Genomic DNA, 20,564 nt, shown 5'->3' with positions numbered 1-20,564 from the left:
AAGAAGTTCAGTCCTTTCCACTTCCATCCACTGTCAAGGAACTACAACATTTCCTTGGTTCACCAGAAGATTAATCTTTGACACACTGTGATTGCAGTTTCACTTATCTTTCTTATAAATCGGCTTTTGGTTTCAAAAGCGAACACTCAACTGAGAGTGCCCTGCTCTCGGTTATTGAAGCTCTGAGACTGGCAAGAGCAGCTTCCAAATCCTCAGTTCTCATCTTGCTCGATCTCATCCTCCTGTCAACCCTCATGACGAAGGGCATCACAGGAACCGCACTCCAATGGTTCAAGGCCTACCTCTCAGTAGGTCCTTCAGGGTGTCGTGGAGTGGTGAGTCGCACCATCTAGCTACTGGGTTGCCTCAGTGCTGGGACTGCTTCTCTTCTCCATCTACATGTCATCACTAGAATCTGTCATTCAGAAACATGTTTTTTCCTATTACTGTTATGCTGACGACACACGACTCTACCTTTCACTCCAACCAGAGGATCCGACGGCTCGCATCTCAGCCTGCCTGACAGACATTTCTTGCTGGATGAAGGACAACCACCTTCAACTAAACCCTGCGAAGACAGAGCTGCTACAGGTCCCGGCCAACCCAACACTACACCGCAAATTCTCCATTCAGCTTGGTTCGTCAACCATACGTAACTCCATCCAGGACAGCCAGGAACCTTGGAGTTGTGATTGATGAACAGTTGAACTTCACGGACCTCATTGCTAGAACTGCCCGGTCCTGCAGATTTGCCCTATACAACAAATAAGGTATCAGGCCCTTCCTATAACAGCTACACAACTCCTTGTCCAAGCGCTTGTTATATTCAGTCTGGACTATTGTAATGCTCTCCTGGCTGGTCTTCCAGCTTGCACTGTCAAACCTCTGCAACTGATCCAGATGCTGCAGCTAGAGTGTCTTTATCAAGCCGAAAAAGAGATGCGCGTTAGAGATGCGCGGATGGGCTATTATTTCATCCGCATCACAAAACTCATCATCCGTCCGCCATCCATCCGCACCAACGTTTTTGACTAATTTTCAAAACCGCACCCGCCCGCCATCCGCTGATACAAGGCGCTGCTGATGACAGCCGCGAGACTAGAAACCGCCCGCCACCCGCCCGAATTTAATTAAAATATTTTTTTTCGTCACGTCATCCGCCCGATCCGCGGTTTATCTGCGGAGTCCACGGCTATTACCGCCAACCGCACATCTCTAATGCACGTCACTCATCTCCTAATACATTTGCACAGATGCCAATCGGCACTCACATCAAATTCAAGGCACTGATGTTTGCCTACAGAACAACCTCTGAACCTCTATATCTAAACTCATTACTCCTGACCTGCATGCCTTCCAGAAGCTTGTGTTTTGCAAGTAAATGGCACTTTGTGGCACAAAATCCCTGTCACAGACCTTCACCTGGACGGTTCCCTGCTGGAGGAATGACCTGCCTAACTCAACCCGCGCTGCTGAGTCTTTAGTCATGTTCAAGAAACTGCTGAAGATGCATCTCTTTCGTCAACACTTGACCCATTAATACTAACACTTACTATTTATATATATATATATATATATATATATATATATAAACACCTTGCTAAGTGTGCTGTGTTAGACTAACTGGGACTTGTACTGTATATTGCTTCACGCCTGTTAGTTTGATTGCTTCTATTGCTCTCCTGATTTGTAAGTCTTAATCTTAATATTAAATTGAAAAAAAATTCACAAACAGCTACATGTCTCGCTATTTAAGTTTCAATTCTTGACACCCTGGACCCTGGTTACAGCCTCTACGAAGCATGAATGAATATTCAACATTCATACTGTCAAATTTCTTTGAGGGCCTGTTAAAAGCACATATATTTCCCTTAAAACTAAGATTGTGAGATTACAAGAGCAGGAATTATCTTTGAGTTTGTAGATAAGAGGGGAAGGGTGACAAGAATCTGGGTGAAATGTGTTAATTTATAGATTAATGAGTTTAAAGAAAGGAACGTACACAAGATGAATATATAAAGCTTCCTTCCAACATCATACACACGTTCAGACTTGCCCAGTTGGAAGCAGAGGTCTGTTAATAGATTAATCCCTGGAGAATGTCGTTACCAAGCACATCAAATTCCAACACTTTTGTCAACATCTCCAGAGATCAACAAAATGAGCCATTGGTAAGTGTAGACATAACTATATGATGCAAGTAGTAGCTATTAGGTCCTTGCAATGTTGCACGGAATGCCATTTTGCATCCAGAAAACGAGGTCTTTCTCTCTTCAATATGGGCCCATGTTTAAGTGGCTCCAGCTGTCACATTTTGTTCGTAGATATTTCCTTGCAGCTTTTATATCTGGCCAGTTGCAGAAGCTAGTTGAACAAACTCTGAGTTTCAGAGTTTGTTTAATGTTAAAAAAACAAACAAATCCAACCTGGTTTGGATCGAGTTCAGAGAGATCACAATGCATGTTCTCTCAGGGTTCTATTACAGAGGGTTATCTATTCTACTGGTACCAATTTTTTTGGAGGTCATTTCAAGAGTCATTAATCACATGATGTGTATGGATCATGTTCCATGTTTTATTCAGCGAGAGGTCAATCAATCAATCAATCGGTGGTTGAGGAATAATGCAGTATAGTATACTAATGAAATCAAATCCTTAAAACTAGCAACAAAATAGACACCACATTTTAATCTAAATTATGCAAACATTAAAAAGACCATTGTGTTGACACAGGCCTTTGGATCAAGTTTATTTGCAAATGAATTACAGTGAAGTTTAGTAGTCCACACACCAGTGCTGCACATCCACACTGAACCATTCCTTATTTACACGTTTTTATTTTTCATTTTAAATCCCAACTAACTGTTCATCTTAAGCTCCCGTGACAAAAAATGTACATGATAAATGAGTTTTGAATATATGAAAAATCATACAGCTGAGTAAAACCAGCATTTCAACACTATACAATTGTTTATATTTTTTAACAAACGTGTCCACATTCCATCACTTCATTTTAAATAGTCAAAATATTAAACTTGAATAAATGTGAAGTATCCTGTATTTAACGCTGCATGCCTCAGCAACAGAAGCAAAATTAATACTCGTCTGTATATTAAAGGAAAATTACACTTTTTTTTCTTATACTGTGCACATTCTATTACAAAATACCAAATATGGCTCTCACAATGTTTATCTGTGCCTCGAGTGTAGCTTTAACCCTTCATTCTCCATTTATACATCCACCGTATCAAATCAAAAAAGAGAGAGAACATGGAAAAATACATTGGCCTTTATACTTTACATACTGCAATCCATGACTAATGACTGCAGTCGTAATGAAGAAGTGAAGCACGGTTCATGATGCATTAATATGACATCACAACACACTGGAAACAAGAAAATCAAAGAGGATCGGTGTTTATCTGTTGCACTGATGTTCAAAAACACCAATCCTTCATACAGAACTGGTGTTGATGATGGATTTTGCAAAACGTCTTATATTCTAACCTCACACTTGCACTTTTGAAATTTAACTGGCTCTCTAAAGTTACTGTTCAGATAATCTGAACATGACAGAGACTGATTTGAATGGAAGCATTTTCAGAATAAATGATGAAGTGCAAAGGATTAAGATATATCCCTCTGCAAACACTTAAATGATCTACAGCTATGAATTAAAGGAGAGAAGTATCAGTTGTAAGAGAAACTCTACCTGGAAACAGAAATTGTGCGGCTCTTCAGTGCATGTACCTGCATTCGTTTAGCACCTGAATTCAGAAAGGCGCTCCGATAACCTCTCAGCGAAATATACATTCTAACCCACCCTGTAATGAAAGGGTGGTACATGAAACATTCGTGTGACTTAATAACTGCATACATATACACGTTTATAAAGGATGGTGCAGAGAAGTGTCTGTCTAAATGAATTATGAATGTCATTATATGTGCTCAACCTGCTCATTCTGGCATGATCTAAATCTTGTTCAGCATGTGCAATAGTGTCATGTATATACTGTATGAATCTTCACGACGAGCCCTTTGACTGAAGCAGTGATGAACGCTCTCGGCTCTGCGGTCTGGCTGGGTCAGAGTTCGTTGCAGGCCGAGTTCTCAGTGGTTTTAAACATCAGGATGGAGTTGTAAATTTTCAGAGCAGGTCCTAGTTTAATGCTGAGGATCTTCACCAGGTCCACCTGAGTCAGTAACAGGAAGGCCTCTCCGTCAATTTGCTGAAACCAAACAACAATAAATCAGCTGATAAACACACACACACACACACACACACACACACACACACACACACACACACACACACACACAGACACAGACACACACACACACACACACACACACACACACACACACACACACACACACACACACACACAGCGGTCAGTGCTGAAGATGAAGGTTTTTCTCTACAACAGTGTCAAACTACTGACTGCTGATCTCATTTCTGTTTACAAACAGAGGCATTTGGCATTGTGTGACATTTGGTGATTATTAATCACCATGTAGTTATTTTTGCTGGCAATTCAATGGAAAATGTGGTATATATGAAATAATAATGTGTTGATGTGGATATGTATGATCCTATACTGCACAAATGAAAGGTGCTTCATCTCAATTGATTATTTTCTCTTCATATTTAGATCAGATAATTTATAACTAAGAATGCACCAATATTAAAATTCCAGCCGATACAATAAGTCGATAATTATTTTCATATTATGGCTGATGATAACGGATTAATGGACAAAACAAAAACAATCATTTGTCTAAATAAATTGAAATTAAACCACTAAAAACTAAAATCAATCACTTTAAATGCTACAAGTGAATTTAGACAATCAATAGCACAATTTAAAGTGATTGATTGTGCATGACAGTTGTGTGCATGGAATGGATTGGATGCAGGATATTAAGAGTGTGACACTGATTTTATCCAACTGTTCAATAAACAAGAAGTGTTTAATGTTAAGTAACTTCCATTTTACATGCAATAGTTACTTTACCTAGTTTTTCTGATTTTTGTGTGCACAGTGGACAAACATCATGCTCTCAAGCAGAGAAGCACTGCTGTTCTAATATGTATTAGCATTCTTGCAAAAACACTTGACTGATCAAATTAGTGGACCAAAATAATCTGTTTTATAATATAAAAGAGAAAAAAAAGTACAATAATTTTCACCAGTGATCTGAGACTTTTTGACCCCAATGTCTGTCAGGACTCATTAATGCAGTTCCCATTTGCACAAAGTAAATCAAATTAGAAAACTAAAGGTATAGACACAGAAGAGAACAGGAGAAGAGAGAGATGGGAAATAAGAGGAGGAAGAGCAGATAGACAGGATTATTTAAAGCTCTAGCCCTCTGGCCTGTTTAACACTCTAGTTAGTGGTAAACAGGCATGATGCAGTGACATGGGATGACTTGACATGCCTAAAAATAGTTTCAACGAGATCTTCTCAGATATCCCATCATGCACCTTGCTCTCTCTCTTCCTTAAGCACCATGAGATTCTGTTTCTTAAATGCTCCAGTTACTCCTGCTGCCAAACCTCACGATGAAGGACTAGTTAAAAATTTCTCTGAGGATTCAGTCTAATTCTAATTCTACTCGTAATTAAAGGGAATAATTTACCTCCTCTCTGAAGGTGCGCACTTGTTCTTTGCAGCCTGGAAGTCCTTGGATAAACTCAATCACCTACAGAATAACAATGAGTATTAGAGGAGGTACAACATTGCAGTTTACAGCAGCTGGGTTCAAAACAAATCAGCTGACCTTAAATAAAACTTGCATTAACTCAACAAAGCGTAACAGGTGGGATCTGGAGATTTGTGTACCTCATCCACGCTCCACGCTGCCACTTTACCGGCCGTGATGCCCGCCACAGTCGGAAGCAGCTTGCTGTGCTGATCCCAGCAGTGAGGCATACTGGGAGACGGGCTGGAACATGGCATGAATACAGACTGGTGCAAAGCCTGCTGCAGAGTCAACTCTAAGAGAGAGAGAAGGGAGAGTTATTAAAGAGCTATTATGCCCTTTCTCAAAGTCTTGATGTTGTTTCTGGTCTCTACAAGAGCAGGTTTTCCTGCTTGAATGTTGATTATTTCCCCATATTCTCCATTGTTGCAGCTCCTCTCTTCCCAGTCTGTGATGCTCTGTTTAGTTCCTGTCTCTATGAAGCCCCTCCTTCTGAAAAGCACACTGTACTCTGATTGGTCAACTGGATCAGTGTGTTGTGATTGGTCAAGCGCTTCGAGCAGGTTTGGAAAATGTCCCGCCCCTTTCCATAACCACCAGTTTAACACACAACTAACTAACTCAACCAGGCCCCACCCCTTTATTCTGCGTATAGCTTGGGCAGAAATGATTAAAAATAAGGAATACTGTAATATGTTCGTTCCTGGAAGAAAACATCTCAGTTACGACTGTAACATTGGTACCCTGGGAAAGGAACAAGACCCTGCGTTAAATCCATTTAATGATAACCAATATCCATCCATAATCCATTTTCATGAATGCAAGAGGTCACACAGCTCTGCTATAGTTACATTATTACAGCTTTGACTCAAATAGGCAGAAATGAGAGTCCACAATTAAATGTACAGAAAAATATATTAATGATCAACATCCATTACAGTTTTTTTTTTACAATCACTAGGACACATTTCTCAATAATTAGATCACTTTTTCTACATTCTTCACACAGTGATCATAGCATCAGCCTATGTGAGGTAAATTGAGGATCATATATCATTGCTTTGACACAAAATGCATTCAATGCTGACATCTTTCAATTGACATTAATTACTTTCTCATTTAGACACAAACATCACCAACACTCAATGACCCTACAGGCCAAATTGCACACATTTACATTCTATGTTCAAATTAAGTTAAAAACCTAACACAACACAAAAATGAATGAGAAATTTGCATCATTTCTACAGAAATACCATATTGAAATATATTCTGAATCTAAGAAGTCCCATGCTATCACAGCAATTAGATGAAACTGAACACCAACACGTCTTTCAGTTTCATTACCATCCAGTCAAAAGGGGAAAATTTAGGAATAATTTTGTACTGTAATGTAAACATGGGCCATGCAACATATACTGCAGTGAATTATAAGCAGTAGAGAGTGTCGTTCTTGTTTTGTAAATAAATATTACAAAGAAAATATAATAATGTTCACACAGATCTGCGAAAACGACTAAAAACACTGTATTCTGCAGCCAGGCCAGTAGTTTGCAGTAGATGTCACTTTATAAAGAAACACTACACGTCTATAGACTGAACACGTAATATGCATGTTCATAACGTCACTGTTTTCACAAATTAACGTTTTTGTAGTTTACACGGAGACAATAACGGTATTTCTTTCAAAAACTTGTTTTCAAAACTTGTTTTCAAAAATTTGCATTTTCAGGCCCCAAAACACCATTATAGTGTAAATGAACGGCCAAAACACATAAAAAGGTTTATTTTTTTGAAAACTGTGAAGTGTAAACAACCCCTCAGTTAACATGGTTACTTTTTACTTACACATGTGTCTTGTTTTTCTATTTATACTCCTTGTTCTGTTCTGTTCAGTTCTAATTTTATGTTTTGCAATGTAAGTGTGTTTTTACCGTTGGATTGATCTTCTGAGATTATTAACTCTTTCTCCGCCAGTGGTTTCTTTTAAAAAAAAAGTCACAAATCTTTCATGGCCCCCAGAATATTTTGCTGTATGAATAACGGAACATGCAATTTAGTGAAAGAAAGAACATAGCCTCTGTTTTTAAACAAAAAAACTTTTCATGCATTCTTTTCTTATCAACACTTGAATATGGGTAAGTTTCATAAAAAAAGCCAAATTTTGAGTAAAAAGCAGCAAAATCCCGTTTTTGTCAAAGACTTCGTCCAGATGGGATTCAGAACAATGATCAAAACACAGATGGAGTAGATCGAGTCCATCAACAATCCTAATGCTTGCACAGTTCTAAAGCTCGACCTGGGTCGACATTTCATTTAGTAACATTCGGCAGTTTTGATTTACATGCTGTTTAATGTTATTTTACATATGCATATAATTACATGTTATTGCTTGTTTCTGCAGCTTCTTTTTCACCTGTGTTTTGATCTGGAGATTCAGTACTCTTTCAGAAGATGTGTAATAGCCTCCCCAACCGTATAACAGTGGAAACACGGATTGCCGGAAAATTCCGTCAATGGCGGGGAAAGAGTTAAAGGTATCCATGTTTGAATCCTGCGTCATGCAACTGGCTAATACCACGCTATACATGACAGACAAGCAAGAGTGACTTTTCATTTTTTCTCAGCATTATTGCTGTTTCATTCTTATTGATGACATCATAGACAGTGGCATGTCTAATTGGCTGCAGTTATACTAATTAAAATATTTAAATCTGAGAGATGTTTGTTACGGCAAATTGTGTGGTTTGTGTGTGTGTGTGGGGGGGGGGGGGGGGGGGCGTGAATGATTGTGAATGATCATGAATAATGCTCTGATTTGCATCTGAGAAGACAATGACCTGCATAATGAGCCACATAATGAGCTGCACAATGAACCTTTCACACAGGTGTGTCACTGGGTACCAAAGAATGCGAAGAAAAAATAAAAAATAAAATAATATATATATATATATATATATACATATATATATATATATATATATATATATATATATATATATATATACACTCACCTAAAGGATTATTAGGAACACCATACTAATCCTGTGTTTGACCCCCTTTCGCCTTCAGAACTGCCTTAATTCTACGTGGCATTGATTCAACAAGGTGCTGAAAGCATTCTTTAGAAATGTTGGCCCATATTGATAAGATAGCATCTTGCACTTGATGTAGATTTGTGAGATGCACATCCAGGTAGGGCTGAACGATTATGGAAAATAATGTAATTGCGATTTTTTTAACCAATAGTGCGATTGCGATTTAATATGCGATTACTTTAAGTTCTTTACCTTCTGTATTAGTCGACAAGGACAAGCAATAAATCATTGTACAGTAGGGATGGGAATCTTTAGGCAGCTCATGATCCGATCTAATTTTTTTCTTATTAATTCATCTTAATAATACTTAAAATATGTATTTAATTACATGTGTAAATATACATACATTAAATATATATATATAATTAATACAATTACATGTTAAGAATTTTAAATAGACTATAAACTAATATAGCTTCAACATATAAAAGCTAGTAAATAAAGAGGAACAAAAAAAAAACATTACAAGCAATAAACAAAGAGTGCTTTCAGTATTTAAAAGTAGGCTGTCTGAACGTTTTCCATTCAAGAGCTGGAGTGATTTTCCCCCTATACGATAAATTGCATTCACACTAATGCACATATCTCTTTTGAAATTGTAAATGTAGTTTGTCCTGTTGGTTTAAGATATAACTGACCGTGTTTACATTAATTTCGCGTCAAAAGCTTTTTGAGATGCAATTTACCCAATGAGTCGCTCACAGCCGCATGCACGAGCACTCTTCACAAAGCGCGCATAAGTATTTTAAAATGAAAGCAGCGTTCTCAGTGATTTTCATAATTTTAATATATAAGCCAACTGCATTCCAAAAGACATAATGCCTTTGTGGAGCATTTCTAAGGAAAATTCCGGCGGCCAAGACCGCGCACTGCAAGAGTAACATCAAAGCGGCAAAACCTGTGCAATGAAGCCCGCGACTGTCCTTGTAATTCGCTTAAACCCCGAACTTTATGAAAGCTTATTTTTTGGAAGGTTCGAGCGGTGTCGTGTGTGTGTGTGTGTGTGAGAGAGAGAGCGAGAGAGAGAGAGAAATTAGAAGCAAGCAGAATACGGTTGTTTCTAAAGCACGCGCAGCGTCATAACGCATGTGTGTTTAAAAACTAAGCTCAGATTCGATTCTGAAATTCTCTGAATCAATCCAGAATTGTTCGAGAGAGAATTAATAACACAATATCACATACATAAAAAATAAACTGTTCTTTCCTGTATGCCAGACCTATGCGTAGCGTGCCAAGTTGATGCTTGATTTGCAGACTGCTTTTCTCTCGCGTGTCACATGACCAGTGTAATCGCAGCTTTTGCGGTTACAAAATCGCATTATCCACACAGTGGATAAGACACATGCCTTTGGTGTGAGAGACCGGGTTCGAATCCACTGTGAAACACCAATGTGTCCCTGAGCAAGACACTTAACCCCTAGTTGCTCCAGAGGCGTGCGACCTTTGAAATATAGCAATTGTAAGTCGCTTTGGATAAAAGCGTCAGCTAAATGAATAAATGTAAAATGTATTCTCATACTGTATTTTCAGTTTTGGAATATGTATCCTCTCCCCAAATTTGTCACTAATAAAACTCAAAAATTATTTAAAGAAAAGGCTTATATTTACCTTTTAATAGTTTGTTTACATTTACCTTGTAAATATATTTTTTTATAAAAAATGTTACAATTACAACAACAATTCAAGTGCAATATTTCTTTGTAAAAACTAAAGTATATTTTATCATGCATATTTCAAAGTTAAGGATTCAGTACTTTGGATATAGCCTAGGCTACATTGGAACAAAAACATAATAACATATTATTTAATCACTTTATTTTTGACAAAACATACTATAGGCTATTTAACATATGAGCAAAAATTGGCAAACAAAAGCTTATTTGAGGTGGCAAATATTTTACAGTAAAAATTTATAATCTATCCAAAACTAGTCAACGAAATGTTGTCTTTCATATGTCTGTAACATAGGTCTTTCGTTTATATAAGAAATATTAATGTTAATTTTCAGTTTAATACGTTGCTTATACAAATACATTTTATTTCAACATATTTCAGTCGATTTTTACTCATATCAGTATAGCAATATAGTTTGCTAAAAGCGGATCATTCATTCACACACAGAAACGAGATTCAAATTTAAACTGTCTTTTTGAGAGTTGTGGTAAACAGCGCATCTCTGCCGTTCATTCATTCACACACAGAAACGTGATTCACTTGAGAATGAAAAAAAATTACTACAGTATTCCTCAGTATTATCCAACATTATTTTCATACATATTTTAAAGTTAAGGATTCATTCGTTTTTATATAGCTTACATTGGAACAAACACTATAATAACATCATTGATGAGTTTATTTTTGACAGAACATAGCCTACTATACATTTAAAATATGAGCAAGAACTGGATGACAAAAGATTATTTGATATTTTAGAATAAAAACTTTATAATCTATCCAAAACTACGAAATGTTGTCTTTCATATTTCATCTGTAACATAGTAGGCTAAACATAAACAACAGTGCCCATCTGTGCCGTTAATTCATTCACACACAGAAATGTGATTCCAATTTAAACAGTCTTTTTGCATTTACATACATTAGAACAAAGCACAAGAATAAAAAACTTAGGCTACTCACAATTCTCGGCTAGATCGGTCGCTCCTCAAAATGAAAATAAACCAACACATGTTCTGAGGTAAATGTCCCAGGATTACTCCTCACAGTCACAGCCTCGCAAGACGAAAAGGTACATTAATCTGATGATTCAATTTGTTGTGTTATCGCGTTTATGAGGGGTGTTGACACGTTTGCATGTGTCGCTTCAGATCATTTGCGTCTGAATAGCGCGCCCTCTCCGTGGGCGTGTCAAATTAGCAGAATAATGAGCTGAGAGAACGATAATGAGATCGGCTGACACCCCTCTCTTTTTTTATAGATTACATAAATAGAGAATATTTATTTTAGTTTTGAATTAGATATTTTAAAAGTACAAACTTAAATGATTATAAAGATATATTGCTCATGCTTGGGTGAATAGTATTCGCTGAGTTTTGTCTAAGTTTAGAGACGTGCTCCAGAAAAAATGTTAACGGAGATGGAGAGACAGAAAGCACACCCTGTTTATTTTCTTTATTTTACAAAAGCACAATGTTTTATTTCGATTGTAAGTGGACACATAAAAAAATAGACATTCAACAGTTTATTTTTTTATATTTCTTAAGCGTGTATGACCAAAACACACTTTCACCAAACACAGTATTTTAAATCTATTTTCCTGCTATGTGAAAAAAATCGAGCAAAACGCGCCGGTGCGTTTGTCGACCCCAGAGGGTATACTTCATTTATACTTCACGTCTCACGCAAAGTCGTGTCTGCACAGCTTTCAAAGTACACTCACCCGTGGATGAGCACGGATGGACGGGTTCGACACAACTGCTTTTCTCTACTCTACCAGACGCCAGAGGGCAGCACTGAGTCATGTCATTTGCAGGACAGTCACTCGGAAGGATAGAATAAGAAAAGTAGCGGATCCGCCACTGCATGCAAAGTTTAGATCAAGAACCAAAAAACTGACGACGGAGAAGGATATGCTGCTTTTTACTGGTTTATATCGCTCTGTCCACACTCTTCTTCGACTACTGCACAGAACATAAAAACTGTTTGTACTGCCACCTAGTGGACTCTTTGTGCATGTGCTGTTGAACGCGCAACTATCCGCATGGTGAACTTTAGTGAGCCAATAAGCATGCAGCCTGATTGGCTGTAGCGAGGCGTCAAGGAAAAACACTACGCCGGTTACGCCGGGAGACGTGGCTCACACATGAGGCTGTAGTGTGTAAGTGTCCCAACCCCCATAGATGGAAAAGATGTGGAAAAGATCAAAACACACAAATATGCACACAAAAATTGGGCTGCATGCAGACAGTGTGATTGGACATGCGCTTAATTTGAACTCACTGCTAATATAAACGCAATCGTCCTAAATCGCGCAAGTGAACTACTACTGATGACCTGTGATTTTCCAGCAGAGATGGATTTTGTGGATTTTGTGATTTTGCAAAAGTATAAAAGTGGGATGAATAACTCTTTTTTTAGCTACTTTCTCCTGCGTCACCTAAGGCCCTTTCACACAGCGCATTGATCCTGGGAAATTGCGGTAAAATTGCTAGAGTGCCTTCTGTTTGAACGCAAACAAGTTCCGGGATTGATGCCGGGATGGGGACCTAGTAACATTGCCGGGATCAGTCCTGGAACGCGCTCTGTGTGAACAAAAGCCAGGAGCAATGCCATAAGGGGTGTGTCGTAGTGATGACCCACGTGCCATCGCAATGACGTAGTTATCGTGCGACTGTAGCTCTTAGAAGAAAGTTTGTGTTCGTCATCAACAAAGAAAGAACGAAAAAGTATCTGGTTTCGTAGCTGCTGTCCTGCCAGCTTTGTGGAACGGTACACGATGCATTAGTGTACATGTTTTCGACACGTACGTTACACGTCACATCCTGACGTCACGTGTCTTTACGGGATGTGTATGAACGCTCTCACAGATTCCGGAAAATCACTGGCAGTGTGAATGAACCAAAATCAAACGATCCCGGGACACATTACCCGAGTATTTTCCGTAATCTTTGTGTGAAAGGCGCTCTACAGTAGCAACAGCTGTCACTTTGATGATGCAAATGTACCGTGGTTCTGAAACAAAAACACAATTGCAGATGCAGGGGGCACAATCAAACTCTGCTTCGGACTAAGGCCGTGTGTCCACCAAAGCGGTTTTTCACGCGTCTGGCGTATAATTCCAATTGTTTTCAATGGGAGCGCCACGTTTTTTAAACGCCATGAGCGTAACGAGGCGCTGAGCGTGTATTTAACGCTCAAGCGCTGAGCGCCCGGCGTTTTTTACTGGTCGCCGAGAGTTGAAAAATGTTCAACTTTGGGTAAAACGCAGCGCTCATCACTGTCACTTTTTACACAGCCGTCCAATCACAGTGGAGGAGGGGTGGGACAAATACCACATCAACCAACTGTCACAACATTCTTTCTGTACAACGACGTCAACCAGCAGAGCTAACCAAACAAAATGGATGAAAAATACATTTTTAGTATGAAACAAATTATCTGGGAAATCAGTGCTGCGGAAATTCTGTATCATAGCAACGAATCATCTCAACTGAAAAAACGCAGTGCTGCCAAAACGATCTCAAGCGCCCAGTGCTATGCATTTTCAGCAGAGCGTCTAGCGTTTTTAGCCGGCTAAAAACGCTTTGGAGGACTAAGAGTGAAAGCACCCTTATATTCAGTCCTTCACAACTTCTCAAGAAAAAAACATGCTCGTTCTTCAGTGTGAGTAGCACAGTCAGTCAGTACTGGATAATCACTGCACAGTTATGAGGCTACGGATGCTCAGTTTCTGACATTCATTAACAGAGCACATAGCCAGTGGGAACCATCTGATTTCTGTTATATAAACACATAACTGTCTCTGATAATGGCCCTATTATGTCATTAGTTGTCATAAAAACACTTTCTCAAGGGAATTCATAAAGACCATGCTGCAGAATACATCTAGATATTTAAGTGGCAATAGCGTATGTTTGTTCTCACAGTCTATTAAACCTGGATGAAACTCTCCTAAATCATCCTCTAATGTATTCCAGTGAAAAAGTTAAAAGTGACATGAACTTACACTTGAAACTCAAAAAGACAAATGAAGTGGCACGAGAGTGCATATATCAGGTTATGTATCTGCAGTGTGTTTGTTTCATATAATTATTGAGGCATTAGAATCTGAATGCATTATGGCATGCCAGTGCAGAAGTCACAATTGTTTCTATAGCCCTTTATACAATACAGATTGTTTCAAAGCATCTTCACAGTAATTAACTGGAAAATAACAGTGATAATGTTGCAAAGTCCATAAAAAAAAAAAAAAAACGCATTTTATTCAGCTGTAAAGCAGCTCTACAGAAGAAATTAGTGTAATTATTCACATCAATTCAGTTTAGTGTTGATTAAGTTTAGTTGAATAATAGTGTTGATGTTGCAAAGTTAGTGTTATTATTCAGTTGAATTCAGTTCAAATTTGCTCTCATTTGATAGTGTCAGTGCAGTTAAATCGGTAATTTTACTTCATTTTATAAACAGTTTAGTGTTTGTTTTTTTTAGCATATGCTGTATTAAAGTCTCATGTCTCACAACAGTATTACCGCAATTCAACAATCAATTAAAACAATATTGACATATTGACAATATTGAATAAATACAGAATAAATATCTTCTTTTGTGTCCTGCTGTTGTGAAAGGACATGAGGGCAAGTAAATTATGACAGTTTTTTTGGGTGAACTATCACTTTAAATTCACCCCTATGTTCTTTTATTTGTGATTATGTGCTAAATGAAAATCTGCCAAAATTGTCAATTTAACATGTATGATGGGGAAATGCACTGCATTGTGGGATTGACCCATTTCCTCAGAAACTCCCACAGTTCCACTTAACTTCTGGCTGGATTAACAGTATTTAAGCATATGCCCAGGTGCACACATACTGTATAAATATTCTCATGCTCCAGGCCAGTTAACTCAAACACATTTAGGGCTTAATCTAAATGTTTTTGGTCCGCAATCACATTCATCATCAACACATCTGTCCTCACTGGCACTTTCCCACCACACTCAAGCAGACTCGGGGAACTCCACTGTCTTACAACCCACTAAACATACAAACAATCCCTGAGGCTTGCAAGAGCTGCCTCCAAACCGTCTGTGCTCACGACACCATAAATCACCAGATCCTCTTATCACTGGACATTCACAGCAACCGCTCTCTGCTGCTTTGAGTCCGGCTTCACAGCTGGATACTTCAGGGTATCTTCCAGAGGAACCGTCAAAGTCACATCCCCGGCCGAACATCCCCCGGGCCCTGCCACACATCCGGCAGCCGCTCATGCAAGTTTTCATTATTTACCATCAAAAAGAGTCCTGGCTCTCTCTAGACTGGATCACTGCTCTTCAACTGAACCTCTCCAAATGATCCAGAATGAGCCTAAAGGCCCGATATACTCACGGCAAAGTTCTTTTTCATTCTTCGCTTTGGGGTAAAAATAGGTTTTCTTTTTCAGTGACATACTGTTAGCGAACATCTCGATGGCGTCCACGCTGCTGAGAGCTAGTTTAGATGAATATGTAAATATGTGCTGAGCGCTTTCCTCTCAATAACAAAATAAACACACAATAAAAATGCCAGCAGTGAGAAAACAGCAGTTCAGATAGCATCTGATCATTTTTCACACCAGCTCTGTGAATCAGCACATCATGTTTATTTATACAAAAAATATACAATAGATTGTTGTAAAGCAGCAGTTTTACTGTATTTAACACACGAAAAACAGTGTCAGTGTCGCTTTCAGTTAGAATTACAGCTTCAGTTTCTAATATAAAGTAGCTTTTCTCCAGTGTGTTCATGTTTTTTACTCGCGTCTGAACAGAAGAAATGAACCGGAGAAGATTTACACCTCAAAGAGGGTGGAGCCTGAGAGCCACGCCCACCTATTACATCATCATCACCACAGACCAATTTGTTCGTTCTTCGATTTCACTTGAAGTATATCGGGGCACACGTTGGACCTCTCTTCAACTCGCTTTGCTTGTAGCTTGTCTGCTCACAACAAGTTCAAGAGGCATCTAAAGATGCCATATGTTAATTCCTGTCAATGAACTAACTCTCAGCAATACTCATGTTTCTGCCTCCTCAGGATGAAATGCTTATGTTGTATTCCTCCTTTACAAGTGATTTAAAATAAAAGCACCTGCTAATGATACATTTTTTTGCTAGATAACTGTAAAAAATGTTTTTCAGTGTCCTGGCCTTAAATGTCATTCCACTTTTATCTGCTTTCAGTAGAATAAGCGCACTGACTAAAAGAGCTTGATTTATCATGGAGAAGATAAAAGTAAACTCATTGTATCTGCAGCATTTGGGGTTTGAGTTTAGGATGTTGTGACCCGAGGTACTTCAAGTACTTTGGCACTGCTAAGCTGCAATAAACTTCTACATTAACATCCTCATCATTTAGCATAGCATCATTTCTGGCAGGTCACGTTAGTCAACTCGCATCAGCTGATCCACGTCTGCCTATAGGAATACGACGCCTATCACTGTATTCATATATAAGCTCCTTCAGTATTATCAGCAGTTATGGCGTTTCTCAGGAGTGAATTACCCTCCTCCCTCCCCAGCTCCTCCTCTCATCAGTAAGGATTTGGCATTCTGATTCCCCTCTCCCTGCTCTTATCCATGCTAGGCTGATTGGATACGCAGGGAGTTCTTGCCCAGAACAGAACCAACTATATACTAATGGTCAATCGTATTTGAAGATAGTGGTCCTGACAGAATTACAATTAAATGTGGCTCGAGCCCCAGAAGATTATCCCTCGCAACGCCCACGATGCTTCCAAGTCCACCCTTAGATCTTTCACTCTCCGACTGCCTCTGCAAACGGACGGAGTTAAAAAGCTTTTAAGCCGAGGAACAAAGGTTTGAATCCAACCCTCTTCCTCATTAGTAACTGCCACTAAACCTTTAGAGAGGAATAGAGAGAGACCAGCTCTTCTGGAAGGAGACACAATCCCAGCAAGAAAAAGGAAGGCAGAAAGAGAGATGGAGTGAGTCATCACAGAAAGAAATGATTTCTGCTCTTCCGCAAATATTAAACACATCATCAACATTGAGTTTCACACACTTCAGACACTGTTTCGTTGCTTCTACCTGATTCTACCTATAAAGAAACAGTTTTTGCATGTAAATATAGTGTGAAGATATACTGATGGCAGTGTAGATCTACCTTTGGTTTCAGTGACTGATGACACCTCACTCTCCACTTCCTCTTCCTGCGGCGGCTCCTCCACTTTACGCACTTTACAGGGACGACCAACCCTGAGGGAGAACATCATCATGACATCATCATCACTTCAACATAACATCATCAGAGAGGTAGTGTGGGATATGAGATCAGAACAGCATCCCAGCAAACTTGTGTGCTAACTTTTCTAACGTTCCCATTAAGTTATGAAAACGTTATTTCTGAATGTTCTTTGAACATATTCTAAAACCATTTTTTTGTGGCTATACGGACATTAAGGAAACATTAAGGAGCAGTCAAATTATTAGAAAAATAATGCACACCCGAGCTGGTAATCCGGCCATGATGGCCCAGAGTCAATTATTCCGCTTATACAATGGTTATCGCACCTCAAAACATTGTTAAGAAGATGTATTTCAAGACATTTGTCAGATTTTTGTCCTTAGAATGCTATTGTGTGTGGGACTAATTTCTTAAGCATCTAATCCAAAACCTCCGTTGCTCCGAGCACGCGAGTGTTTGTCCGTACTGTATGTGTAAATGGGAGAGAGAGTGTGAGGAAGAGAGATGTGCTTTTACATAATAACTAATAAATGCATAATACGTCATTTTGTGTCAAAAAAAACAACAACCTGGAAATAGTTTGTTTTTATCCTATTGTTTACTATATCTATCTGCTTGGTCAGTGTCGTTGTGATTTTTGGTTCTTTTGCTGTTGTCGGCTGTCAAGACCTTTGAAATAACAGAAATCATTTGGCGAAGTGATATGGAGCTGTAATGAGGTCAAAACCTGCTGGAACCACTTTACTCGTGCATTTTCCTGAAAATAATTGGACAGCTTACAATGTTCGTCAACCAATCAGATTCAAGCATTTTGAGCAAACATTTAATAATCATTATTTTGAGAGAACCTTGTCTGAACAGCAAAAGCTCAGAGAACGTTCCCTGTCATTTTCTACATCTGGACACCACTCATTGAACATAATTAAACATTAAACATACGGTCATGTGACCACAGTATGTGGATGCTTACAGTTTCAGATTGTGTAGGCAGTATAAAATGTACACACTGCACAGTATGCATTGAGCTAGTATGCTAGTTTTGGAATTTGAAAACAGCCAACGGCTTTGAAGGGCTTACTAGACGATGTTTCAGATACAAGGATCATCTGCTGGGCAAAATCTGCACAAATATTTCGAGCTGAGGTATGATTTTGCATATATTGTATGAGTGATATAAAGCTCTTTATGCAAATCCTTTCTGTAAAGTAAACAGAAAATTCTCAAGGCTATTTCTGAACAGCTGAACAGGAGAAATGCAATCTTAGGATAAACAAGCAAGTATATCTTCCGAGATGACGCAGCGAGCCATAGTATGGACCGAGTCATCGCAACAGATTGTGTGGAAAATAAAGCTTTGTTGACTAACAGGTCAATATGTCAACAGCGCAACCGAGCATCATTTTACTCTCAGTAAACAGTGAATCAGCCTGTTAGACGGTGTCAAGGACAGCTGTGTGTGTTCGTTTGCATTTGTGTGTCAGAGGATCTTCTGTGTGCAAACAGACAATTGAGCATTTGTTAGCAGCATTTATTACACATTTCCCCGGACATTTTAAACTCATTACTGCAATGTAAAATAATTTCATTCTCATTATTTGTATATTAGCTTAATTGTAAAATCGTCATGATAATGTTTTGTTGTCACTGAAAAACACTGTAAAAGTTTGATTTTCTTTCACCAAGTGAGTGACTGAAACTAACCTTCGCTTGGTCTCTGTGACGACAGGCTTCTTTACAGTCGTTTCCATGGCGACGGTTGCTGTGCTGGGTTTCGCCGGGTGAGATGGGGCAGGCGTGACGGGTTTGCTGGAGAAATGGAGGCGAGACATTGAGAAATGAACACATCACTAAAGGTGTGCAGAAGGCCAGACATGACAACGTCCTCAGTTTTATCTCAAACAACAGGGCCTGTTATGACGTGATAAGCAAATCAAAAGTGTGACTATGCTAATTTATGCTAATGTATTTGCATGAGCAAGTGTTACTCTTTACTGAGCATGCCTTATACTAAATAAATACATATATTCAATTTCCAGATTATAATTTAAGTAGACATAATACCTTTGGTGCATTTTCCATTTGATTCTTGCCCACTTGGAACGTTATTCAAGTTTTTTTGCACCAAAAATGTCATAATTTTATAGTAACATAGTGTCGGCCCAGATCCGGCCCACATGTGGATTCCGACACTATGATGCTCTCTGGGAAGCCATAATAATCTAAAAGTAGGTGAATGTGAACTTTAAACTTTGAGTTGCTCATGTAAAGTAGGTTAGGAGGGTTCGAATCATTAGATATTCAAGAATTTTGCTTGGGCTGCATTTAGTTTAATGTAAAAGAGAGATTTGTTTACCTACAAGATATAGGAAAAATACAGTGAAAAAGCTTAATCGACACTATCATATGAAATGATTCCTGAGTGATCTGATTCCATTAGTTGTGTGTCATCTCACACCTATAATGGAAGATCAGCCAATGCAAAGGGAATATCTGCGTCATATGGGGTTAAATATGAACGAACAGACACTGGCATCACAGCCGGACGTTGTAGTTCTGTATTTGGATCATCCAAATTGCCATTGAGCTGATGAAATAATGAGTGCTTATTAGTTTTGGATAGGGATGTACCGTTATGAAAATTCTTTATATTTGAAAGCCGATAACTGATATATTGGCCGATGAATCTAAAAAAGTCTCACAATAAAATCCATGTACCAATCTCACGATTATAATGATGTTCTCATTATAATTTTATGTAGTCTATACGGCAGATTTGCGCTGCACATGTTGCACTTTACTGTATTTTCCTTTTTTGAAGTGATTCCAATCATATTTCAAGAAA

The 20,564-nt window shown here is 38.6% G+C and overlaps 1 protein-coding gene across 2 annotated transcripts in view; it reads right to left on the bottom strand.

The window, feature by feature from the left end:
- Positions 1-2,723: 2,723 nt before the first annotated feature.
- The window catches only part of l3mbtl3 (L3MBTL histone methyl-lysine binding protein 3), an 83,967-nt gene continuing 66,126 nt past the window's right edge, over positions 2,724-20,564 (bottom strand). For both annotated transcript variants that reach the window (XM_077220354.1, XM_077220355.1), the window contains exons 18-22: positions 19,424-19,528; positions 17,642-17,733; positions 5,846-6,000; positions 5,643-5,705; positions 2,724-4,228 (exon numbers count right to left, since the gene is read on the bottom strand). In XM_077220354.1, coding sequence (XP_077076469.1) covers positions 4,085-4,228; positions 5,643-5,705; positions 5,846-6,000; positions 17,642-17,733; positions 19,424-19,528 — 559 coding nt within the window. In that variant the 3' untranslated portion in view covers positions 2,724-4,084. The remainder of the gene's footprint in view (positions 4,229-5,642; positions 5,706-5,845; positions 6,001-17,641; positions 17,734-19,423; positions 19,529-20,564) is intronic.

The sequence above is a fragment of the Siphateles boraxobius genome, unplaced genomic scaffold, assembly GCF_051911475.1.
Source record: "Siphateles boraxobius isolate OS27281-9 unplaced genomic scaffold, OSU_SipBor_1 8, whole genome shotgun sequence".
NCBI classification, from domain to species: Eukaryota; Metazoa; Chordata; class Actinopteri; order Cypriniformes; family Leuciscidae; genus Siphateles; species Siphateles boraxobius.
This window is presented reverse-complemented; position numbering and strand designations above follow the sequence as displayed.